Below are 27,931 nucleotides of genomic sequence, written 5' to 3'. Positions count from 1 at the left end.
CAGGTACACCTCCAATTGATTCAAATGATGTCAATTAGCCTAACAGAAGCTTCTAAAGCTATGACATTTTCTGGAATTTTTCAAGTTGTTTAAAGGCACAGTCAACTTAGTGTATGTAACTTTCTGACCCACTGGAATTGTGATACAGTGAATTATAAGTTAAATAATCTGTCTGTAAACAATTGTTGGATATAGTTTGTTAAGAAGAAATTTGTGGAGTGGTTGAAAAACAAGTTTTAATGACTCCAACCTAAGTTTGTAAACTTCAACTGTATATTGAGGTTGGGATCGTGCTGGAGAAGATGAATATGAAGTTTAATTTTTATTTAAACATTTCCCTTTAACGAACAGCTGATTACCTGATGATTTCATACAACATCAATACTAACAACTGTGATTTAAAAATTCGTATTCGTTTTTAGTTCGTAGCAGATTCCACACCTAAAACTGTCAGTTATTTTGCATTCCTTCATGGTATCATCACAGAATGAAAGGGGAGGTTTCTTACCTCAGTGTCCCTTGCCGTTTTTCTCTCCTCATGAGTGAATCTGACCACACATGAGGGTGTATTCCTGTTAGTCTGGTCCCATCACTTCCTTCAGAGGATGGAGAGAAGAGACCTTTCAGTCCATTTCTGCACGCACAGAGAGCTCATAGTCGAGTTGAATGTATCTTGACAGTGAATAAGTCCCAGTTAGGAAAAGGAAGGGCTCATGTCCTCCATGACAACAATAGGTGGAATATATAATCATGATCCTGTTCATAGAAAAATAGTTCTCTCTCTCTGTCTGTCTGTCTCTCTGCCTCGGATCTCTCTCTGCCTCGGGTCTCTCTCTGCCTCGGGTCTCTCTCTGCCTCGGGTCTCTCTCTGCCTCGGGTCTCTCTCTGCCTCGGTCTCTCAGGCATCTTGAATCTTGATCCTCTCCGTAAGTCTTCATGTTTGACCTCTGGGGTCGAGGGACACACTTAAAATATCAAGGCAAACAGGAGGTTGCTGATGGGAGGTCAGGGACACACTTAAAATATCAAGATGGAGGCAGCATCCGTTGGAGTTAAAATATCGGCTGAGGGGTAGCTGGGACAGCGACATTGCTTGATGGGGGTTCAGGCTCTGTGTCGCTAGGACAGAGAATGGGTGGCCTAGTGGAAAAGAAGAGAGGGATATACGTAAAATATCAAGATGGAGGAGCAGTAGAGGGACACACTTAAAATATCAAGATGGAGGAGCAGTAGAGGGACACACTTAAAATATCAAGATGGAGGAGCAGTAGAGGGACACACTTAAAATATCAAGATGGAGGAGCAGTAGAGGGACATACTTAAAATATCAAGATGGAGGAGCAGTAGAGGGACATACTTAAAATATCAAGATGGAGGAGCAGTAGAGGGACACGCTTAAAATATCAAGATGGAGGAGCAGTAGAGGGACACACTTAAAATATCAAGATGGAGGAGCAGTAGAGGGACACATTTAAAATATCAAGATGGAGGAGCAGTAGAGGGACACATTTAAAATATCAAGATGGAGGAGCAGTAGAGGGACACATTTAAAATATCAAGATGGAGGAGCAGTAGAGGGACACATTTAAAATATCAAGATGGAGGAGCAGTAGAGGGACACATTTAAAATATCAAGATGGAGGAGCAGTAGAGGGACACATTTAAAATATCAAGATGGAGGAGCAGTAGAGGGACACACTTAAAATATCAAGATGGAGGAGTAGAGGGACACACTTAAAATATCAAGATGGAGGAGCAGTAGAGGGACATACTTAAAATATCAAGATGGAGGAGCAGTAGAGGGACACATTTAAAATATCAAGATGGAGGAGCAGTAGAGGGACATAAAATATCTTAAAATATCAAGATGGAGGAGCAGTAGAGGGACATACTTAAAATATCAAGATGGAGGAGCAGTAGAGGGACATACTTAAAATATCAAGATGGAGGAGCAGTAGAGGGACATACTTAAAATATCAAGATGGAGGAGCAGTAGAGGGACACACTTAAAATATCAAGATGGAGGAGCAGTAGAGGGACACACTTAAAATATCAAGATGGAGGAGCAGTAGAGGGACATACTTAAAATATCAAGATGGAGGAGCAGTAGAGGGACATACTTAAAATATCAAGATGGAGGAGCAGTAGAGGGACACATTTAAAATATCAAGATGGAGGAGCAGTAGAGGGACATACTTAAAATATCAAGATGGAGGAGCAGTAGAGGGACATACTTAAGCACAGTATTTGTATTATTGTTAGCGCTCGAGTGAGATTTCCAATGTGTTCATTACAAATGGCAAATAAACAGAAAACTTGGACTTTAACTATTGACACAGGGAAACACGGTCAATAGTCTTAGAAAAAAGGGTTCCAAAAGGGTTATTCTGCTGTCCAGATCCCTCCTCTGTATCTCTCATTATGTCTTCATCATGACCGTTTCCTTTTCTAACAGAGGAGACGTAAGGATGAAAGGACTGAAAAGACAGCCGGAAGATGAGGGCTTTGTGATGATGTAGTAGACAGACTAACCTATGTAACACTCACTGTCGATGTACCCGTGCAGGGCCACCATGCGCGCCCTCTCAGAACTTCCAAAGGGGGAGTAATGCAGGTCGTCAGGCAGCGAGGGGTGCATCCGGGACTGGGGGTGGCCTTGTGAGGGTCCACTGTGCTGGGGGGTATGCTTTTTGTGTCTTGCTCTGCAGTTTTGAAACCAAACCTATGAAAATGCAATGTTACCAGCCGTGATGTGTCTGCAGCTATATTCTCAATGTTTTAGGACCATTATTCATGCACTAACTATGCCACCTAGCATACACTGTTATCCAAAGCAAGTCACAGTTGCTTTACAGTGCAATCGCTAGCATTGCTTTGAGACGGAGTAAACAGACAGTCACCTGTATGACTCTCCTGCTTAGACCAGTCATCTCTGCCAGTTTCTGCAGGGTCTGTGCATCGGGGTTGTTGTCCTGCGCAAACTGAGTCTGCATCACCTGGGAATTATAACAGAGTTTTACAAATGTATGACCTCCGTCGCTGTTATTTTGATTCTACATTAGCTAATTGTTCCGTATCAGCATCCATTTTTCATATTACTGCAGAGAAATACGACAGCGAGCCCATTGGAATGAATGAGACACCAAACCACATCTGACAATGTAACCAACAACGACCATTAGAAAGTTAATAAGACAGTGAAATCACTTTGTGAAGTCATGATCATTCACTATTGACTTGGAGACAGGGACATGAGGGGGCCTCTCTGTGACTAACCTGCAGCTGCTCAGCAGTGAAGGAGGTGCGTGCTCTCTTGGCAGGCTTGGGTTGGCTGTCCTGCTCTGACGGCACTGCCCCCTCCAGAGTGATGCCACTACCTGAGACACCACGGCACAGAGAGGGGGAGAATGAGAGGGAGAAACATAGAAAGAAAGAGACCAACAGAAAGGGACATGAGGCAAACGCCACATTTAAAACCAGTGTTAACAGGGTTATACAGAGTGTTATAAAACTACATACAGTTGAAGTCGGAAGTTTACATACACCTTAGCCAAATACATTTAAACTCAGTTTTTCACAATTCCTGACATTTAATCCTAGTCAAAATTCCCTGTCTTAGGTCAGTTCGGTTCACCACTTTATTTTAAGAATGTGAAATGTCAGAATAATAGTAGAGAGAAGGATTTCTTTCAGCTTTTATTTCTTTCATCACATTCCCTGTGGGTCAGAAGTTTACATACACTCAATTTGGTAGCATTGCCTTTAAATTGTTTAACTTGGGTCAAACGTTTCAGGTAGCCGTCCACAAGCTTCCCACAATAAGTTGGGTGAATTTTGGCCCATTCCTCCTGACTGAGCTGGTGTAACCAAGTCAGGCCTGTAGGCCTCCTTGCTCGCACACGCTTTTTCAATTCAGCCCACAAATGTTCTATAGGATTGAGGTCAGGGCTTTGTGATGGCCACTCCAATACCTTGACTTTGTTGTCCTTAAGCCATTTTGTCACAACTTTGGAAGTATGCTTCGGGTCATTGTCCATTTGGGACCAAGCTTTAACTTCCTGACTCATGTCTTGAGATGTTGCTTCAATATAGCCACATCATTTTCTTTCCTCATAATGCCATCTATTTTGTGAAGTGCACCAGTCACTCCTGCAGCAAAGCACCCCCACAACATGCCCCCACCCCCGTGCTTCACGGTTGGGATGGTATTCATCGGCTTGCAAGCCTCCCCATTTTTCCTCCAAACATAACAATAGTCATTATGGCCAAACAGTTCTATTTTGTTTCATCAGACCAGAGGACATTTCTCCAAAAAGTACAATCTTTGTCCCCATGTGCAGTTGCAAACCGTAGTCTGGCTTTTTTATGGTGGTTTTGGAGCAGTGGCTTCTTCCTTGCTGAGTGGCCTTTCAGGTTATGTCGATCTAGGACTCGTTTTACTGTGGATATAGATACTTTTGTACCCGTTTCCTCCAGCATTTTCACAAGGTCCTTTGCTGTTGTTCTGTGATTGATTTGCACTTTTCACACCAAAGTGCGTTGATCTCTAGGAGACAGACCGCGTCTCCTTCCTGAGTGGTATGACGACTGCATGGTCCCATGGTGTTTATACTTGCGTGCTATTGTTTAATAGATGAACGTGGTACCTTCAGGGGTTTGGGAATTGCTCCCAATGAACCTACAAAAAAGATTCTGAGGTCTTGGCTGATTTATTTAGATTTTCCCATGATGTCAAGCAAAGAGGCACTGAGTTTGAATGTAGGCCTTGAAATACATCCATGGGTACACCTACAATTGACTCAAATGATGTCAATTAGCCTATCAGAAGCTTCTAAAGCCATTACATAATTTTCTGGAATTTTCCAAGCTGTTTAAAGGCACAGTCAACTTAGTGTATGTAAACTTCTGACCCACTGGAATTGTGATACAGTGATTTATAAGTGAAATAATATGTCTGTAAACAATTGTTGAAAAAATGACTTGTGTCATGCACAAAGTAGCTGTCCTAACCGACTTGCCAAACCTACAGGTTGTTAACAAGAAATTTGTGGAGTGGTTGAAAAACGAGTTTTAATGACTCTAACCTAAGTGTATGTAAACTTCCGACTTCAACTGTACATGTAACAATATGACAGGGATTATACAGCTACATACATATAACCATACAGAAATATATTGGAAAGGGACAGCTACTATACTATGTCAGAGAGCAGGCTCTAGACTAGTTCTTAGCAGTGATATATATCTCTATACAGATATATACAGTGCATTCGGAAAGTATTCCCACATTTTGTTACATTACAGCCTTATTCTATAATTGTTTCATTGTTTTTTTCCCATTATCAATCTACACACAATACCCTATAATGACAAAGCAAAAACAGGTTTTAGACATTCATAAGTATTCAGACCCTTTACTCAGTACTTTGTTGAAGCACCTTTGTCAGCGATTACAGCCTTGAGTCTTCTTGGCACACACCTGCTTTTGTATATATCTTCTCTGCAGATCCTCTCAAGCTCTGCCAGGTTGGATGGGGAGTGTTGCTGCACATGTTAGATCGGGTTCAAGTATGTGCTCTGGCTGGGCCACTCAAAGACATTCAGAGACTTGTCTTGAAGCCACTCCTGTGTTGTCTTGGTTGTGTGCTTGGGGTCGTTGTCCTGTTGGAAGGTGAACCTTCACCCTAATCTGAGGTCCTGAGCACTCTGGAGCAGGTTTCATCAAGGATCTCTCTGTACTTTGCTCCATTAATCTTTCCCTGACTAGTCTCCAAGTCCCTACCACTGAAAAACACAGCATGATGCTGCCACCTCCATGCTTCACCTTAGGGATGGTGCCAGGTTTCCTCCAGACATGACGCTTCCACCACCATGCTTCACCTTAGGGATGGTGCCAGGTTTCCTCCAGACATGATGCTTCCACCACCATGCTTCACCTTAGGGATGATGCCAGGTTTCCTCCAGACATGATGCTGCCACCTCCATGCTTCACCTTAGGGATGGTGCCAGGTTTCCTCTGGATGTGACGCTTGGCATTAAGGCCAAATAGTTCAATCTTGGTTTCTTCAGACCAGAGAATATTGTTTCTCGTGGCCTGAGAGTCCTTTGGGTGCCTTTTGGCAAACTCCAAGTGGGCTGACATGTGCCTTTTACTGAGGAGTGGCTTCCGTCTGGCCATTCTACCAAAAATATCTGATTGGTGGAGTACTCCGGAGATGGTTGTCCTTCTCATCATCAATAGTTCCTTCCCATCTCCACAGAGGAACTCTGGAGCTCTGTCTGAGTGACCATTGGTTGCCAACTCTAGGAAGAGTCTAGGTGGTTACAAACTTCTTCCATTTAAGAATGATGGAGGCCACTGTGTTCTTGGGGACCTTCAATGCTGCAGGAATCAGAAAAATTCCCCAGATCTGTGCCTCGACACAATCCTGTCTCGGAGCTCTACGGACAATTCCTTCGACTTCATGGCTTGGTTTTTGCTCTGACATGCACTGTCAACTGTAGGGTCTTACCAAATCATGTCAAATCAATTGAATTTGCCACAGGTGGACTCCAATCAGTGATCAATGGAAACAAGATGCACCTGAGCTCAATTTTGATTGTCATAGCAAAGGTCTAAATACTTATGTAAATAAGGTATTTATCTTTTTTATTTTTTTAAACATTTGCAAACATTTCTGAAAACCTGTTTTCGTTTTGCCATTATGGGGTATTGTGTGTAGATTGATGAGGGGGAAAACATATTTAATCAATTTCAGAATAAGGCTGTACTCTAACAACATGTGAGAAAGGGATCTGAATACTTTCTGAATGCACTGGGTATCCAACACTTTAACAACATGACAGACTGACCAGGTGAATCCAGGTGAAAGCTATGATCCCTTATTGATGGCACTTGTTAAATCCACTTCAATCAGTGTAGATGAAGGGGAGGAGATAGGTTAAAGAAAGATGTTTAAGCCTTGAGAACATTGGGACATGGATTGTGTATGTGTTCTATTCAGAGGGTGAGTGGGCAAGACAAAACATTTAAGTATATATAAATATATACGACTAGGTAATAGAGCGCCCAATCACCACTCTCGGCAGCCCGTTTGAGGTTCTCCACCATGGTGTCGTAGTGGATCCTGCAGAGCACCTTCTCCTCCACCAGGCCAAATTCCTCCCCCGTGGACAGCTGCCTCTTGCAGGAGAAGCAGGCGAAGCACGCCAAGTGGTAGGTATTGCCCTTGGCCCGACGCACCCAGTCGCTGGAATATATCTGGCGTCCACACTGGTCACACTTTGTACCGAACCTACTGTGAGAGAGAGAGAGAGAGAGAGAGAGAGAGAGAGCGAGAGGAGAGAGAGCAAAAGGAGAGAGAGAGAGAGGAGAGAGAGAGAGAGAGAGAGAGAGAATATATACGAGAGAGAGAGAGAGAGAGAGAGAGAGAGAGAGAGAGAGAGAGAGAGAGAGAGAGAGAGAGAGAGAGAGAGAGAGAGAGAGAGAGAGAGAGAGAGAGAGAGAGAGAGAGAGAGGAGAGAGAGAGAGAGAGAGAGAGAGAGAGAGGGAGAGAGAGAGCGAGAGGGGAGAGAGAGAGCGAGAGGAGAGAGAGAGAGCGAGAGGGAGAGAGAGAGAGAGAGGGGAGAGAGAGCGAGAGGGAGAGAGAGAGAGAGAGAGAGAGAGAGAGAGAGGAGAGAGAGCGAGAGAGAGAGAGAGAGAGAGAGAGAGAGCAAGAGGGGAGAGAGAGAGCGAGAGGGGAGAGAGAGAGCGAGAGGGGAGAGAGAGAGCGAGAGGGGAGAGAGAGAGCGAGAGGGGAGAGAGAGAGCGAGAGAGGAGAGAGAGAGCGAGAGAGGAGAGAGAGAGCGAGAGAGGAGGAGAGGAGATGAGAGAGCGAAGGGCTGTGGCATTAATACTCTGCTATGTCAAAAAAGTAGAGGTGCAGTCAAAGTTATTAAATATGTCAACTTTACATACAGAATATGACAATGCTTATAGGTGAATTGAACTAGCGAAATCCATGCATTTAAATGGATGCACAATGTTAAAAGCAATATTCTGACTGAAGGAAAGCTTTCCTTTTATACTTACAATCCCATCTTGATTGAGTGAGCTGTTTTGTCTTGTAATGTGGTGCCTGCCTGTATTTCCTTACACCTTTACATTAACAATACATGTCATTTAAAAATACATATATTTTATAAATATTTTTGGGGGTCAATAGATACCCAACATAACAACAGGAGGGGTTGTGTTCGACACAGCCACTCATAATAGAGCCCGTTTGCATTCCTGATTTCTGTAAAGTTAATATTGACATAAGCCCAGAACTACTTGTTTTTCAAGCATGGTTCTCTTTTATAGATTGCTGTTCTGAACAATGGACAGTTCATTACCTGGCAAATGAATATGTAGCTTAAAGTTATTTATTTTTGCGATAAATACCTATTTACAATAGGCTATCTTTAAAAAAATACATACAGACTAATGATATATACACTACCGTTCAAAAGTTTGGGGTCACTTAGAAATGTCCTTGTTTTTGAAAGAAAAGCAAATTTTTTGTCCATTAAAATAACAGTGTAGACATTGTTAATGTTGTAAATGACTATTGTAGCTGGAAACGGCAGATTTTTATCATTTTAAAAGACAAATTGACCATTAGAAAACCCCTTTCTAATGGGTTTTCTAATGATCAATTATCTCTTTAAAATTATAAACTTGGATTAGCTAACACAACGTGCCATTGGAACACAGGAGTGATGGTTGCTGATAATGGGCCTCTGTACGCCTATGTAGATATTCCATTAAAAATCTGCCGTTTCCAGCTACAATAGTCATTTACAACATTAACAAGGTCTACACTGTATTTCTGATCAATTTGATGTTATTTTAAATGGATAATAAAACATTTGCTTTTCTTTCCAAAACAAGGAAATTTCGAAGTGGCCCCAAATTTTGGAACGGTAGTGTAAACACAGTATAAACACCAGGTGTTTGGTACAAAGGAATAATTAAATACAAAGCTAGTGTAGAAGAAGAAAGACGATGATATGCACACACACCACACACCACACACACAAACACACACCACACACCACACACCACGCACACCACACACCACACACACACTCTGTGTTGTGTCATAGAGTCTGAGACAGACACACTGTCATGTTAGATTACTGCTTTGTTTCGCTGTCCTCTACTCAACACACTGTATTGTCATCAAATAGGGCAGTGGATAGTCCGTTTAAAGTACACAATACACTTTGGAATGGTTTCACAGAGGCTTTTGAAAGCATGCTGTGTGTATTTGTGCATAATGAGTTGTATCCACTTTAGTTTTGTCCATTAGCAGCAATATCTGTAAACTGGAGATGCATGAGCTACAGAGTACCAAGCATTTTAAGTGATCAGGCCAGGGAAGGAAGGGAGGAAGGGAGGAAGAGTGTGTGTGTGTGTGTGTGTGTGTGTGTGTGTGTGTGTGTGTGTGTGTGTGTGTGTGTGTGTGTGTGTGTGTGTGTGTGTGTGTGTGTGTGTGTGTGTGTGTGTGTGTGTGTGTGTGTGTGTGTGTGTGTGTGTGTGTGTGTGTGTGTGTGTGTGTGTGTGTGTGTTTGCTACTATAGCTTATTCATTTAGGTCTGTCGGAGTTGAACACCATTCTTTCCCAGGGAAAAGGCTGAGACATCTTGCCAGCCAGAAAGCCAGCCAGGCAGGTCTGTAGAGTCAGTCTCAGACCCTCTCTTGACCTCACCATGTCATTTCTTAGTGGACAAAGCCCAGACTACATCTCTCTCTGCACTGGAGCCAGTAGAGCTTGGAAGCCACGCTCATTACAACTAATTCAGCTCCATGGTATCATCCTGTAACTGGGATAGGTTGAAGTCCAACTGGCACCCTATTCCCTATATGGTACACGACTTTAGACCAGAGCCCTATGGCACCCTGTTCCCTATATAGTACACTACTTTAGACCAGAGCCCTATGGCACCCTGTTCCCTATATTCTACACAACTTTAGACCAGAGCCCTATGGCACCCTGTTCCCTATATAGTACACTACTTTAGACCAGAGCCCTATGGCACCCTGTTCCCTATATAGTACACTACTTTAGACCAGAGCCCTATGGCACCCTGTTCCCTATATTGTACACAACTTTAGACCAGAGCCCTATGGCACCTTGTTCCCTATATAGTACATTACTTTAGACCAGAGCCCTATGGCACCCTGTTCTCTATATATTACACGACTTTAGACCAGGGGGCCATTTGGGACCCACGGTGTACTCCTAGAAAAAAAAGGTGCCATCTAGAACCTTAAAGGACTTTTCGGCTGTCCCTATAGGAGAACCCTTTGAAGAAACCTTTTTGGTTGCAGGCAGAACCCTTTTGGTTCTAGGTAAAACTCTTTTGGATTCCTTCTACGGAGGGTTCTACATGGAACCCGAAATGGTTCTACCTGGATTGAAAAAAAGGGTTCTCTTATGAGGACAGCCGAAGAACACTTTTGGGAGATGCTGCCTGCTGCGAAATCAGTCTGCTGCCTGCCTGGTTTGCTATGATTGGTGATTGGTCATTACTTCAGCCCTTCTCTGTCTGTCTGCCAGTTCAAATAAACTAACGTCTGATCTCTCAATACCCTCTTTTATGGTGTTGATATGACACATCTTAACCAGGCAGTCATAAACTATCAAATAAATGTTGTACTTTGATTGTCATATGTGCCCCTTTTTACATTGTAAAGAAAGGAAATTCATACGAGCACCACAATGCATACTTCACCCATGCTCTACCAAGGTTTTCCAGCACCACAATGCATACTTCACCCATGCTCTACCAAGGTTTTCCAGCACCACAATGCATACTTCACCCATGCTCTACCAAGGTTTTCCAGCACCACAATGGCTTTTTTCCAGCACCACAATGCATACTTCACCCATGCTCTACCAAGGTTTTCCAGCACCACAATGCATACTTCACCCATGCTCTTCACCCATGCTCTACTAAGGTTTTCCAGCACCAATATATACTTCACCCATGCTCTACCAAGGTTTTCCAGCACCACAATGCATACTTCACCCATGTTTTTTCCAGCACCACAATGCATACTTCACCCATGCTCTACCAAGGTTTTCCAGCACCACAATCTACCAAGGTTTTCCAGCACCACAATGCATACTTCACCCATGCTCTACCAAGGTTTTCCAGCACCACAATGCATACTTCACCCATGCTCTACCAAGGTTTTCCAGCACCACAATGCCTACTTCACCCATGCTCTACCAAGGTTTTCCAGCACCACAATGCATACTTCACCCATGCTCTACCAAGGTTTTCCAGCACCACAATGCATACTTCACCCATGCTCTACCAAGGTTTTCCAGCACCACAATGCATACTTCACCCATGCTCTACCAAGGTTTTCCAGCACACAGCTTTGACCTACTACAGTAGCTATGTTGGTCTATTGTACTTGTACTTCTTGGCAGGTTGCTTAGGATTCAAAACCTTCTCAAACAGCCTAATTCATACACTTCATGGGGATAATGGACTTTACAGTGTCCTGCTATTAAAATAATATACAGTATATACACACTAATGTTCAAAAGTTTGGGGTCACTTAGAAATGTCATTTTTTTTCCATAAAAACATGCATGAAATTAGTTGCAAAATGAATAGGAAATATAGTCAAGATGCCGACAAGGTTATAAATAATGATTTTTTAATTGAAATAATAATTGTGTCCTTCAAACTTTGCTTTTGTCAAAGAATCCGCCATTTGCAGCAATTACAGCCTTGCTGTCAATTTGTTGAGGTAATCTGAAGAGATTTCACCTCATGCTTCCTGAAGCACCTCCCAGAAGTTGGACTGGCTTGATGGGCACTATTTATGTACCATACGTCACAACAGCTCAGTAGGGTGACCGTGCTGGCCACTCCATTATAGACAGAATACCAGCTGACTGATTCTTCCCTAAATAGTTCTTGCATAGTTTGGAGCTGTGCTTTGGGTCATTTTCCTGTTGTATGAGGAAATTGGCTCCAATTAAGAGCCATCCACAGGGTGATAGCCTTCCTTCTTCAAGATCCCTTTTAGCCTGTACAAATCTCCCACTTTACCATCACCAAAGCACCCCCAGACCATCACATTGCCTCCACCATGCTTGACAGATGGCGTCAAGCACTCCTCCAGGATCTTTAATTTTTTTCTGCATCTCAAGAATTTTCTTCTTTGTGATCCGAGCACCTCAAACGTAGAACAGTCTGTCCGTAACACTTTTTTCCAATCTTCCTGTGCCCATTTTGAGCCTGTAATCGAACCCACAAATGCTGATGCTCCAGATACTCAACTTGTGTTATCACAGCTGAAAACTGTTGTCCTGATTAAAGAAGCAATTAAACTGGCCTTCTTTAGACTAGTTGAGTATCTGGAGCATCAGCATTTGTGGGTTCGATTATAGGCTCAAAATAGCCAGAAACAAAGAACTTTCTTCTGAATGGGATGCTGGCCTTCTAGGAGGAGTTGCAAAGAAAAAGCCATATCTCAACCTGGCCAATAAAAATAAAAGTTTAAGTTGGGCAAAACAACAGACACTGGACAGAGGAAATCTGCCTGGAAGGCCAGCATCCCGGAGTCACCTCTTCACTGTTGACGTTGAGACTGGTATTTTGCGGATACGATTCATCTTTCGCCTCCCACTCATCTTTCTATTCTGGTTAGCGCCAGGTTGCGCTGTTCTGTGAGGGGGTAGTACACAGCGTTGTACGAGATCTTCAGTTTCTTGGCAATTTCTCGCATGGAACAGCCTTCATATCTCAGAACAAGAATAGACTGACGAGTTTCAGAAGAAAGTTATTTGTTTCTGGCCATTTTGAGCCTGTAATCGAACCCACGAATGCTGATGCTCCAGATACTCAACTAGTCTAAAGAAGGCCAGTTTTATTGCTTCTTTAATCAGAACAACCGTTTTCAGCTGTGCTAACATAATTGCAAAAGAGTTTTCTAATGATCAATTAGCCTTTTAAAATTATAAACTTGGATTAGCTAACACAACGTGCCATTGGAACACAGGAGTGATGGTTGCTGATAATGAGCCTCTGTACACCTATGTAGATAATTCCATTAAACATCCACCGTTTCCAGCTACAATAGTTATTTACCACATTAACAATGTCTACACTGTAGTTCTGATCAATTTGATGTTATTTTAATGGACAAAAAATGTGTTTTTCTTTCAAAAACAAGGACATGTCTAAGTGACCCCAGACTTTTGAACGGTAGTGTATGTTAATCCTCCAGTCCCTATTACCTTCAGGAGGAAAATCTGCTTCAGAAAGTTTTCCCCCAGTCCTCCTCTCAGCACTCCTCTCAGCCCTCCCCTCAGTCCTCCCCTCAGCCCTCCCCTCAGCCCTCCCCTCAGCCCTCCTCCCAGCCCTCCTCTCAGCACTCCTCTCAGCCCTCCCCTCAGTCCTCCCCTCAGCCCTCCCCTCAGCCCTCCCCTCAGCCCTCCTCCCAGCCCTCCTCTCAGCCCTCCTCTCAGCCCTCCTCTCAGCACCCCCCAGCCCTCCTTTCAGCACCCCACTAGCCCTCCTCTCAGCCCTCCCCTCAGCCCTCCCCTCAGCCCTCCCCTCAGCCCTCCCCCAGCCCTCCTCTCAGCCCTCCTCTCAGCCCTCCTCTCATCACCCCCAGCCCTCCTCTCAGCACCCCCAGCCCTCCTTTCAGCACCCCCCAGCCCTCCTCTCAGTCCTCCTCTCAGCCCTCCTCTCAGCCCTCCCCCAGCCCTCCTCTCAGCCCTCCTTTCAGCACCCCCAGCCCTCCTTTCAGCACCCCCCAGCCCTCCTCTCAGCCCTCCTCTCAGCCCTCCCCCAGCCCTCCTTTCAGCACCCCCAGCCCTCCTCTCAGCCCTCCCCCAGCCCTCCTCTCAGCCCTCCTCTCAGCCCTCCTTTCAGCACCCCCAGCCCTCCTTTCAGCCCTCCTTTCAGCACCCCCAGCCCTCCTCTCAGCCCTCCTCTCAGCCCTCCCCCAGCCCTCCTCTCAGCACCCGCCAGCCCTCCTGTCAGCTCTCCTCTCAGCCCTCCTCTCAGCCCTCCTTTCAGCACCCCCCCCAGCCCTCCTTTCAGCACCCCCAGACCTCCTCTGAGCCCTCCTCTCAGCCCTCCCCCAGCCCTCCTCTCAGCCCTGCCCCCAGCCCTCCCCTCAGCCCTTCTCTCAGCTCCCCGAGTCCTCATCTCAGCCCTCATTTCAGCTCCCCCAGCCATTCTCTCAGCCCTCCTTTCAGCCCTCCTCTCAGCCCTCCTCTCAGCCCTCCTCTCAGCCCTCCCCCAGCCCTCCTCTCAGCCCTACTTTCAGCACCCCCAGCCCTCCTTTCAGCACCCCCAGCCCTCCTCTCAGCCCTGCCCCCAGCCCTCCCCTCAGTCCTTCTCTCAGCTCCCCCCAGTCCTCATCTCATCCCTCATTTCAGCTCCCCCCAGCCATCCTCTCAGCCCTTCTCTCAGCCCTAAACGTTTTGTGGATACATGTTGGTATGCTCTGGGAATTCTGTAATCTGGGGTAGATCATCCCTGAGAGAGCTATGCTTGATTGTGCATTATATGGAGGGAGGTAGCTAGGTCGTCGAGAGGCCTATACTGTTGAGCATGATTAGAGGGTATATTCATCTGCAAGATTATTTAACATAAACATATTATTGAGCGTGGAAAAAGTCTTATTAAATGTCCCAACTATCAAAGCATAGACTCTTTCAATGCATCACAACAACACCCTCTGTTTGTAGTCACCAGGACCAGTCTGAAATTAACATTAACGCCACAGAAGGTTGATGGCACCTTAATTGGGGAGAACAGGCTTGTGGTAATGACTGGAGCAGAATCAGTGGAATATATATATATATATATATATATATATACACACACACATATACATACACACACACATATACATACACACACATACTGAAAAAATATATAAATGCAACATGCAACAATTTCAAAGATTTTACTAAGTTACAGTTCATTTAAGGAAATCAGTCTATTTAAATAAATTCATTAGGTCCTAATCTATGGATTTCACATGACTGGGAATACAGATATGCATCTGTTGGTCACAGATACCTTTAAAAAAAGGTAGTGACGTGGATCAGGAAACCAGTCAGTATCTGGTGTGACCACCATTTACCTCATGCATTGCGACACATCTCCTTTGGATAGAGTTGATCAGGCTGTTGATTGTGGCCTGTGGAATGTTGTCCCACTCCTCTTCAATGGCTGTGCGAAGTTGCTGGAAATTGGAACTGGACAACTGGTACACGTCGAGCCAGAGGATCCCAAACATGCTGAATGGGTGACATGTCTAGTGAGTATGCAGGCAATGGAAGAACTTGGACATTTTCAGGCTCCAGTAATTATGTACAGATCCGTGCAACATGGGGCTGTGCATTTGTAACCGGTGGGAAATGGCTAGCTAGTTAGCTAATAGCGTTTCAATCAGTGACATCACTCACTCTGAGACTTTAAAGTAGTTGTATCCCTTGCTCTGCAAGGGCTGTGGCTTTTGTGGAGCGATAGGTAACAATGCTTCGTGGGAGGCAGTTGTTGATGTGTTCAGAGGGTCCTTGGTTCGAGCCCAGGTTGGGGCGAGGAGAGGGACGGAAGCAACACTTTTACACATTATCATGCCAAAACATGAGGTGATGGCAGAGGATGAATGGCATTACAATGGGCCTCAGGTTCTCATCACGATATCTTATGTCTGCCCATACCATAACCCCACCACCACCATTGGGCACTCTGTTCACAACGTTGACCTCAGCAAACTGCTCACCCACACAAGGCCATACACGCTGTCTACCATCTGCCTGGTACAATTGAAACCGGGTTGAATCCGTGACGAGCAAACTTCTCCAGCGTGCCAGTGGCCATCGAAGGTGAGCATTTGCCCACTGAAGTCGATTACAACGCTGAACTGCAGTCAGGTCAAGTCCATGGTGAGGATGACGAGCACACAGATGAGCTTCCTTGAGACGGTTTCTGGCGGTTGTGTAAATCCACAGTTTCATCAGCTGTCCGGGTGGCTGGTCACAGACGATCCCGCAGGTGAAGAAGCCGGATGTGAGGGTCCTGGGCTGCTGTGGTTACACGTGGTCTGTGGTTGTGAGGCCGGTTGGACGTACTGCCAAATTCTCTAAAATGAAGTTGGAGGCGGCTTTTGGTAGAGAAATTAACATTAAATTATCTGGCAACAACTCTGGTGGACATTCCTGCAGTCAGCATGCCAATTGCACGCTCCCTCAAAAATTGAGACATCTGTGGAATTGTGTTGTGTGACAAAACTGCACATTTTATTGTCCTCAGCACAAGGTGCACCTGTGTAATGATCTTTGATAAGGGCAGAATATCAAATACCAGAATAAATGATCTCATGAATCTGTCTCTTCGCAGCAAAATCTGCAGAGCTGCAATTGTTGTATGCCCCATATATATAACATTCTGTTGGTGGCAAGAATTTTGTTTCATAATTCAAATAGAAAAAGTGTTGTTTCAGTGTATCACTTCACACACCATTGTTGCCATGGAATCGGTACATCGAAAGTCTCACTGTGTTCACTTACCTCCCTGACTTCTCCTGTCAGACAATCTGACATCGCTAGTCTCTCGTTCCTCTATCCAGGTCTGGTTTCACTCATGGCTTGTTCCTCTCGGTTTCTAGGGAGACCTCATCAGGGCCTGGCAGGAAGAGGGCGGGCAGTGGGGCGGGCTGATGAGGAGGGTTGGATACATACGGCAGCTTGCCCCTCACACACACTGTCGCCTCTAACCCCCATGCTCGCCGTTGCCTCCCCTGCAACACGGCAGGGCAGACGGCCACTCAGGTTACCATGTCAGCATCTCAGGGTGCCCCTGATTAGCGGTGCTTTGCAACTTCCTGTGTGGCCTGCGGCTCACAAACTGCTCACGGCTTGCAGGCTGGCTGGCTGTTTTTCTGTTTCGGGGCCTGGTTAAAAGAGAGGGTTTAGGTACTACAGCGTGTGCTCTGTCCTGTACCCCCTCCGCCCCCTGCTCACTCCTACCACCCCCCCCCCCCCCCAGGCAGAGTAAACCCACACTGATTTCCTGCTATTACGCCCCATTACAGCAGCTGTCAGTCCAGAGCCAGATGAGAGACTGACACAAACGATAAATATCTCCTTGTTTTTCTGTTCAGGGCCAGAACGTAAGGAGGAGGCCCTCGGGTCTGGTTTGCTCTGGTCCTCTCAGAACTCACACCAGTCATCAATCTTTTCTATAGCAGGTTGGTTGGTTTCTGGTTCAAACCAGTAAGGTTGAGGGGATTCAATCAACCCACTGTGGATTCACCTGACCAATCAATGACTACGATCCTCATACACAAACCAACCCCACATTCGGGGATGCTTTTGGTCCCAAACGCAATAGTGTCTTGTGAAAGCCGATTTGGTTCTGGATGCCGAGATTCCAACCACAACAATGACACACCTCACTGGTATTGTACGGCTTTGAACCATGGCGCATTTCGCAATATAAAATCCTGAATTTCATATTTCTTATAATCCTCCTACTGTAGGGAATAGAAGATGTTTGAGGCAAAATGGGCAATGGGGCCTTATGATGTCATGGGGAATGGGGCCTTATGATGTCATGGGGAATGGGGCCTTATGATGTCATGGGTCACATAGAACATTATTATTGTGTAGCACAATACAGACAATTTCCACATGGTAAAAAAAAATGACACCTCAATGATTGACAGCTGGACTAGAGTAAATAAACAAAAGTCTACATAAGCAGGTTCCTATGGCGCACACACACACACACACACACACACACACACACACACACACACACACACACACACACACACACACACACCCCCCGATGTGGATCAGAACCACATATATTTTTCCCTTAGCGCCTGGTTAAACAGGAGGCCCAGAGACACATAGTGAGTGTGTGTGTGTGTGTGTCTGTATTTGCATGCGCGCACATGTGTGTGGTGTGTGGGTCAGTGTCTGTGGAGTGTGTGTGTGCGCGTGTGTATGTCAGTATATGTGCAAGCATGCATGTGTGTGGAGTGTGACAGGAATCACGTTCAGAAACACATTGACCCGGGCTAGGCTGGGGGCTTTAATTGCGGGTGATTATAAACCTCAGACCAGTGGCTCTGTATAAGGTTACCATTAGCAAAACACCAGGAAGACCTAACTCACCGCTCTGAGCTGCTGAACCCTTACAGCATAAACCTCACCACCCCAGGACACACACACCCCCAACAAGGCCTACTCCCTTCACCTCTCCATGACACACACACACACACACACACACACACACACACACACACACACACACACACACACACACACACACACACACACACACACACACACACACACACACACACACACACACACACACACACACCTCTTTCTGCAGGGTCCTTTGCCATCATCTGAGGTGTGGGAGCAGAGCAGGCAGATGCTAATGTGCCCCTGGCTATGGCTCTGCCTGTTGGGCTAAACTGTTCACACACACACTGATATGCCAATGTGTCCACTGACTGTGGCTAAACTGATCCCTAGCCTCAACATTAGTGCCAGGCTCCCTCTCAGGCTTGGAACCATTAAAGCCCTTTCACCATGTCCACAATAATACATTAGCCAGCCAATCACATTCTGCCTCTAGTTATATTACCAACATGCCACCATACTCTGTGGCTGTCTCTCAAACCTATTCCCCATATAGTGCACTACTTTCGACAAGAGCCCTATTCCCTATACAGTGCACTACTTTTGGCCAGAGCCCTATTCCCAATATAGTGCACTACTTTTGACCAGAGCACTATAGGCCCTGGTCTAAAGTAGTGCACTATATAGGGAATAGTGTGCCATTTGGGACACATATTTGCATCAGTCTCCAGGAAAAATGTATCTGTATGATGTGGAATTATTCCGGAGGAAAATAAATCCAACTAGAAAGGACCCGTTTGCAGCGTTAATAAGGGGACTTATGAAGGAAAATGGAGAGTTCTGTGGGTTTCATTGTGTTCGGTGTTGAACTCCTCTTTCCTGCAGCAGATGGTCGTATCTCTTACAATAATATACTTTTACAAACTTGCCTACAGTTCTCTTCAACTGCTTTTTTGTTAAAGCTTTTGAATATCTTTTTGAACACCAAAAAACGAAGCTGGCTGTCACGTGTTTGGCCACTAATTATGAAGGAGAAATGCTGGACGCTCTGTGAGTAGTATTGTATTCAGTGGTGGACTCAGATGGTTGTTTTTCTTCAAACTTTACCAGATAAAGGTAGCAGCAACAACAACAAAAATGTATCTGGAAAACGTGTCATTAATCAGAAAAAAATATGTAAATGTGCATATTTCAACATATTGGTGATTAATTATTAGATTACAGGCAATGTTATCTGGCAATTATCAAATGTTTTTATATATAGGGCCGTGCTCAGCTGTAAAGCAATTATATCTGTGGTTCATATTCTGAAAAATAACGAGTGAACCGAACAATATGTAACAATTTTGAGCCATAAGTGATTAAGATCAACATGAGTTATTATGGATAAACTCTGTGTGATAATCTGAAGGGAACTCCGACCAATCAGCACAGCTTTGAACGTTGCTAGGTTTCTCATGGGCGTGGTTTTGCACCTAGTTTGGCGTGGTTAAAAACAACCCGTAGCATATGTCCAAATAACATGATCTCTATCAAATAAGAAGCTATAGTCAGGTCGTGTTTTACATTGATCCTGCATTATGAGAGATGCATTCAAATATATACTCAATATTAGTATTAGTAGTATTTTGTAAACATATTACACATCTATCATATTGAAAATAAAAACAGTGCATTCGGAAAGTATTCAGACCTCTTGACTTTTTCCATATTTTGTTATGTAACAGCCTTTTTCTAAAATTGATTAAATTGTTCATTTTTTTCATCAATCTACACACAACACCCCATAATAACAAAGGCAACTATGCGTGGATGGCAACAACAGAGTCACAGCGGTGTAAAAGGGGAGGGGGGGGCAATGCAAATAGTCTGGGTAACCATTTGATTAGCTGTTCAGGAGTCTTATGGCTTGGTGGTAGAAGCTGTTTAGAAGCCTCTTGGACCTAGACTTGGCACTCCGGTACCGCTTGCCGTGCGGTACCAGAGAGAACAGTCTGGGGTGGCTGGAGTTTGACAATTTTTAGGGCCTTCCTGGATGGCAGGAAGCTTGGCCCCAGTGATGTACTGGGCCATTCGCACAACCCTTTGTAGTACCTTGCGGTCAGAGGGTGAGCATTTACCAGGCAGTGATGCAACCAGGATTCTCTCGATGGTGCAGTTGTAGAACCTTTTGAGGATCTGAGGACCCATGCCAAATCTTTTCAGTCTCCTGAGGGGGAATAGGTTTTGTTGAGCCCTCTTCATGACTGTCTTGGTGTGCTTGGACCATGTTAGTTTGTTGGTGATGTGGACACCAAGGAACTTGAAGCTCTCAATCTGAGCCACTACAGCCCCATCGATGTGCCTTTTACTGAGGAGTGGCTTCTGTCTGGCCACTCTACCATAAAAGGAGTGATTGGTGGAGTGCTGCAGAGATGGTTCTCCTTCTGGAAGGTTCTCCCATCTCTACAGTGGAACTCTGGGGCTCTGTCAGAGTGACAATTGGGTTGTTGGTCACCTCCCTGACCAAGGCCCTTCTCCCCCGATTGCTCAGTTTGGCCGGGCGGCCAGCTCTAGGAAGAGTCTTGGTGGTTTCAAACGTCTTCCAGTGAAGAATGATGGAAGCCACTGTGTTCTTGGGGACCTTCAATGCTGCAGAATGTTTTCGGTACCCTTCCCCAGATCTGTACCTCGACACAATCCTGTCTCTGAGCTTTACGGACAATTCCTTTGACCTCATAGCTTAGTTTTTGCTCTTACATGCACTGTCAACTTTGTGGGACCTTACATAGACAGGTGTGTGCCTTTCCAAATCGTATCCAATTAATTGAATTTACCGCAGGTGGACTCCAAATTAAGTTGTAGAAAATTTCAAGGATGATCAATGGAAACAGGATACACCGGAGCTCAATTTTGATTGTCATAGCAAAAGGTCTGAATACTTATGTAAATAAGGTATCTGTTTTTTATTTTTAATACATTTTCTAAAATGTCTAAAAGCCTGTTTTTGCTTTGTCATTATGGGGTATTGTGTGTAGATTGATGAGGAAAATGTTTTGTTTCATCCATTTTTAGAATAAGACTGTAATGTATCAAAATGTGGAAAAAGACAAGGGGTCTGAATACTTCCTGAAACCGCTGTATGCTGATGTTTACAATCCCTGGATGTATTCTTCATGATGTTCATCTGTTTAGAAATTCCAGTAACTCATTCTCGGTTGACATTGACTTATGTTAGTTCTGTAGATTAAGGCTCGATGTTGATTTGATAGCTGCTCTACATGCCTGCATGCTGTGGCACAACACAAGTCTTGTTGGTGTTCAGTTCTCAATAGTTACACTGTGCTACAGCCAGACTCTGTGAAGGGTGATGAGAAAACATCTTGTGAAGCGTCACTTCACATTATTAGCCTCACACTGAAAATAAACCTTGACAGCTTCCATTCATGCCCTGTGTTGAGTACTCTGTAATCCTACATACAACATGAGACTTGACTTCTTAGCTTTAGCCAAAGAGTGTTATTCTCACGCTGCAGTGCATGTATGTATGTATGTATGTATGTATGTATGTATGTATGTATGTATGTATGTATGTATGTATGTATGTATGTATGTATGTATGTATGTATGTATGTATGTATGTATGTATGTATGTATGTATGTATGTATGTATGTATGTATGTATGTATTTACAGACCTTTGTAAATATTGTGTAAAATGTGTTATATGCATGAAGCTGGTAAAATGTAGCATATCATCGAAAATATAACAGCATTTAAAGCAATGAAAACAATTATGTTTTTACATATTGTATGTGTGTCAATTAATGTGGTAAAATATGAAACTGAACAAATAGCATTGAAAGCAATGATGAATGATGTTATTGTGTGTAGAAACTGTAGAAAGGGTGTATGACAGCATGCTATAAGACAGTGGTTCCCCATCTTTTTCAGTTACTGTACCACCAACTGAATTTTGCTCTGCCCATTGTACCCCTGAAATACCCCCCTCATGTGCATTTTACCAGTAGGCCTAAGTACCACCTGTGGATAGACCAAGTACCCCCAGGGGTCCTAGTACCCATGGTTGGGAACCACTGCCATAAGAAAATAGACAAATAAATGGTAGTCTTCCAGGTAGCAGCAGTTAGAATCATTCTAATTTACTGTGAATATTTTCTTGTGTTTTGTTACAATTAGACAATCTCTCAAAATCATTGATTTGTCTGGATTTCTATTTGGTCATAACTCATACATGTTATGAGTTATAATGTTAATCTATTTACGGGCCTTTATTGGCCCAAAGACACTAACAGGAGGTTAGATAACAATCGAATAACAAATAGTATCCCATATTACAATCAGATGAATCAGTTGATCTCACTTTAATTTTTAAATCAAAAGACTAGCTGACGATCCATGGGCTTTACATTCAAAACAATAACAAATTGTTCTTAACTGACTTGCCTAGTTAAATAAAGGTTCCTACCAAAAATGTAAAAATAATAATATATTGGCTTACAATCACTTAATTTAAAACGTGTAAACCTATACAAATTAAGTCGTGGTTTAATAATAGTGTCTTACCATCATTATTATGTGTAGCTCAGTTGGTAGAGCATGGCGCTTGTAACGCCAGGGTAGTGGGTTCGATCCCCGGGACCACCCATACGTAGAATGTATGCACACATGACTGTAAGTCGCTTTGGATAAAAGCGTCTGCTAAATGGCATATATTATTATTGATGAGGCATCGGTGTTGTTGTTGATAGGTCTATTACTTCAAAATAATATTAGGCATTTTGCAATTGTTTTGTTGTTGTTTTATAAATTGTATGATTTAATACATTTTAAATTCAAAACTGTATGGTAAAGAAGTAGTCTGCATTGATCGAATTTTCATCTTGAGAATGAATGTAGGCCTCTATATCACAGCAATGTATAATTCCTTCAAAACACATCTCACTGCACCCTGCATATTTAAATCCTATATAATCAGAATCAAAATGATTTTGTAACACCTCAATATTTAGGCCAATGGTGTAGCCTCAACGATGGTCCTCGTAAAACTTAACCACAGTTATTTATCTCCAACCCCTATTGTGCTCAAGCTTTGTATACCTTTTGAAACATTGACCCATTAAATGAGACAACCCGCATCTCACTATTGCATGGCCACACGCAAAGGAGTCAGGTTCTCATTTGGCAGGCAGCCGCAAACCTCAATACTATTTTTAAAACATACCCTACCTGAAATAATCCATTTTACAGAAGATCTCTTTGTTTTTGATGTAACAGCTGTTGTGTTGACGCAACGACGTCCGGCAGACAGAACACTCCAGACACCTCACGTGCCAGATCAAGTTATTCACCTGCAAAACAAAAAGTGGTAAAAACAAAACGCTGAAATAATTATAATTATAACAATAGTAATAATAATAATAACACATTAATATTCTGTTGGTATCTATCCGGTATCCAAACTATCCGTTTCATAATATTTCTCAAATATTATGCCATGGATTTGCATTCAAATGAATGAATCCAATCGTAGCCAATAATAACACAATAGACAACAGTAAAATAACATATTCATTTAGGCTATTCTCCCCTTTGCAATGAATTAATTTTGTTCCCATAAAAAACATCCATATCTTATTTGGTATTTTGGTGGTGCTACAAAAATAGTATGACATTTCTGATGTTTCCCTCTGTCCGGTAACCTTTAATTCTATATTTGATTACATATATCATAGTTCAATTGACCATTTGACTTCAGATAGATTGTGCACACACAGGTTACATGCAGACTATACGAAATGGTTGACTATTGTTTGATTTGACTATTGCCGTTAAAGTTAAAATAATTCCTAAACCGTATATTCTGTTGAAGGATCATTCAGATGTTAAACAATACAAAATATTATAATTGTGTTTTTTCCCCGATGTTTGTCACCGAACTAAGTTAAGTTAAATATCAGTTAAATATTAGCATTATGTTATTCAAAAATGATTCTATACTTCGTTCTCCGTGTAAGAAAATGGGCAATGTTCAAAATAAAGGAGTATGTCCTTGCAGCACTAGGTCTAGAATAGATTATTTAACAGACATACAAATTACAGCGAGTTTTGGTGGAGAGTGGACCATTTGCTGTTTACCTTTATGATCAGCTATAGGCTAATATTACGACAAAAAATCACATGTATCAAATATAATTTTGCTTGAGATTTGAGGTTTTTTTTTTTTTAGAGAAGCAAGCAGACATGTTCATATAATTTAAAGATAAATAGCCTAGAAAATAACCTATTTCAAGATTATTATGGTTGATGCATTTCATCCCGTCGATATGATAATTTCCACATGCCTCGTTTCCATATATAGACAAATTGAGACAGATAGCGGACTAAATGATCTTCGTAGTTTAGTAACACACTTTCTGCATCTCTGCAAAACACACCCAAGCAGTTGTTTTTACTTGGAAGCACGCGAGTGCACGCAAGGCTGGGAGGTCTTGATGTGAAATTGAAAGACAGAAAAAAACAACGATTTATGATACTGGCCCATATATCTATGGCTACTGTCCTGTCCTATGTCCAAACTGGTTATTCAGAAACCCCAAATTATATTAGCTTTTGGTATTTTGGAGTATGCTTTTTCTTTTTTTTTTATTCATATTTATATTTAAACATTTCCGGAAGATAATGTAGCCAACATGGATGTAGACTATCGCTTGTGCCAAATACATCAAACATATTTGAAAGTTGTGAAGAAAAAAACCCGCTATAAAAGGGTTTTTAGATGTTTACATTTGCACACACTCTTGCATAGGCAAAAACATGCGCACTCCCACCTTGAGAAGGTATCTGTCCAGGATCTCCAAACCGCAGCTCGCGCACACGTTCTTCCGGGTGGACAGCACCGAGGAGGCGGTGGAGGTAGGCGAGCAGATAGATGGAGTAGAGGGGGGACTCGGGGAGGAGCGCGTGTTCGATCGGTGGGGTTCCCCATTCTCCATGTTCGATCGGTGGGATTCCCCGTCAGAGTGAGACTGCACGATAAACAAGACAATAATAAGGACATGGATAGGTTGTAAACACATCTGGGCCATCATACTTTAAATATTCCAGCCTACAGGCTGCCTTCATGACCCGAGACATGCTTAGCCTAAGCATCTTGAGGCTTGCTATCAGGGTCACCAAAAACGGACATAGGCCACATGCTTTATGGTTTAGATAATACTTTACAGGCAATTGGACAATTAGCAATAACATGACAATTTACGCATGGCAATAAAACACTTAGCTTCAGATGCCATAATAATAACAGCATTGCAGAAATTGAAAATAAGGAATAACTTCTTACCATGACGTGTTCGGCTTCCACACAGCGCGAGGCACCCGGTGCACTCTGCTGCATTCCTGGAGAAATGACCTACAAGACCAGGTTTAACAGCAAGAAATCGACGTCAACTCGCGGCTAAAGTTCCTTCCATCTCCAGCCATGAAATCATTGAGAGACATTGCAGCCCTGCAGCTATATAAAGCGTCCAGACAATAATCCCGATTTCAACTGTTGTAGGCTATTTTGGGCCCTGCAACAAAAGCCCCAGTTTTAATGAAGCTATTTCACTTAACCCATGCCTCTTAAAGTAATCGTATTTTCCTCGCAATCCAGAGAAACGCAGAAAAAAACGACCTGCAATTACAAATAGCTTGAAATGCTCACGATAAGAGGGACTCCGAAGTGTCAATTTCAACTGTCAATCAGAAAAGGCAACGGGCCACCCAAATAATTGCAAATTTGATTTGTAATGGCAGTAATTAAAATCGAATTCTTCTCTGGCGAATTGGAATGTTGAAGAGGGTGGACTGCAAATCACACTGTTCATAATAGACGCGCGTGCCTATTCCTTGCGCAGCTGATCTTTGTACAAACACAACCAGTGATTCCTGACTCCACTTTAAGACACAACAAACCGTTTCAGTTAAGAAAGCAACATGATGACAGCAGACAGAAGATTAGCAGTAAGATCCCAGTGTAGTCTATACAATATCAACGAACAATGTGTGGTTTACCAGAAAGCAATCGTGCATCTTCTAATACTTTTTATTACGCATATATATTTACACACAGAGTATCATTGTATAGCCTTGTTTTGGTCACATTACCTGTTTTGCGGGCATTCCTTCGGATAAAAACTGATCTCCCTCTGGTAGAGGGGCCAAGACCTCATTTTTCCAATACATGAAAGCACTTGGTATTCTGATATATCTTAACGTAGGTTGAGTTCGTTTCCCAAGCTCAGCGCTTTGAACTGATTTCTCTTTCATGCAGAAAAGTAGAGCGTCAATGGTATCATCCGCGCCATAGGTCTTCGGGGTTAATACACTTTATTTTGCACCCACAGCGTGTTTTCCTTCTACACAACGATCGACGCAACGGCCTCCCAGCACACACGCGATATAAAGCATAAGACGTTATTCTAGCCCACCTATATGACGGGGCTCTTGGGTGTTGCGGACGGACCGGCAAGTGGAGATTGCTCTTCACAACGCGTTATTTAGAACACTTAATAAAATTCTTCCTTCCTCTTTGTTTTCCTCCGTTAGGGATGGACTTGCTGTCTACAGGAAGTGGATGGGTTGGCAGGTTTGCGCCAGATCGGCAAGAACGCGAGACAACTAGAGCAAGGCAGGGTACCGTCTCTCCAAGCGCAACTCATCTGAAGTGAAAGTTTAGTTGCGCCCCTTGTTTGGAGGGGGAGGGTAAACTTGTTGTATCATGCAAAGGTATAGGCCATACGGCTCATGTACACGAACTTTCTGATAGAGCACTGCTATGATGAAGCTTTTTTTCCTCAATTGTCCATTTTTGTTAGTAAGAAATAACCAATTTTAAAATGAAAGTAAGTCTGACACTGGATAATGTTGATTCAGGTTCACGGCTATTTTTATTTAGGTTTAATTGAAAAAAAACTATGTAGGTGTTGATTTGTATTATTTCGACTTATTATGTTAGAATTTCACAATATATAAGTAATCCTATATATAATATTAGTTGGGCTATATATACTTTGTAGTATTTTACAAAGTTGACATCAAATCACACCCAAACATAAACAAATAGGAATGAAATACATGTATGACCCTTGATCACAAGATCAAGTAATCCATGTCTGTCTGGAGATGATTTAATTAAATATTTGTTGTAAACTTATTTAAAAGTGGATAGTCTTGAGAAACATAGAACTTCATCGAATCATTGTTTTTCATTTTGCAAAATTAAAAACACAATTATGCACCGTAAATAGTTAAGGTTTAATTATTCACGTTATACATTTATTCTATTGCATTCTTGGAGTTTGTGAGACTAAATAGACATAAGATTTCAAACGAGACATACATTTATTATTCAATTAGTTCCTTTTTAAAATTATTATTGTTATCATAGGGGTTCATTTATTATCGCTGATTAGAAAAAGATTAAACTAAACGTACATGTTTGATCCTGCAAGAGGATCTATTGCAAATTTGACACAAAATAAATAGACATCTCATTCTCACCCCAAATATATAGGCTTTTTAATCCAATAATCTAATATATTGAGGGCGAATCTGTAGATGGTTTGTTTAGCTATGAAAAATACAACTTCAATGGAACACAGCCCTGCAGCATCAAACATAAACAAATACCAACTAGTCTTATAGTTAATGTATACATGCTTGAAATGATCGATAATCAGGACAATATACAGACCAAGGCTGACCAGTTTGAGA

At 42.9% G+C, this 27,931-nt stretch overlaps 1 protein-coding gene across 1 annotated transcript; it reads right to left on the bottom strand.

Moving 5' to 3' along the window:
- Nucleotides 1–934: 934 nt before the first annotated feature.
- LOC123999851 (LIM/homeobox protein Lhx6-like) lies at nt 935–26,850 on the bottom strand. Its single transcript, XM_046305861.1, has 9 exons — nt 26,324–26,850; nt 25,518–25,586; nt 25,006–25,203; nt 23,405–23,526; nt 7,078–7,298; nt 3,277–3,377; nt 2,901–2,996; nt 2,548–2,722; nt 935–1,140 (listed from the first exon to the last, which is right to left on the bottom strand). The coding sequence occupies exons 1-9, from the start codon at nt 26,483–26,485 to the stop codon at nt 935–937; spliced, it is 1,350 nt and encodes a 449-aa protein (XP_046161817.1). The 5' UTR covers nt 26,486–26,850.
- Nucleotides 26,851–27,931: the final 1,081 nt, after the last annotated feature.

The sequence above is a fragment of the Oncorhynchus gorbuscha genome, linkage group LG16, assembly GCF_021184085.1.
Source record: "Oncorhynchus gorbuscha isolate QuinsamMale2020 ecotype Even-year linkage group LG16, OgorEven_v1.0, whole genome shotgun sequence".
NCBI lineage: Eukaryota > Metazoa > Chordata > Actinopteri > Salmoniformes > Salmonidae > Oncorhynchus > Oncorhynchus gorbuscha.
This window is presented reverse-complemented; position numbering and strand designations above follow the sequence as displayed.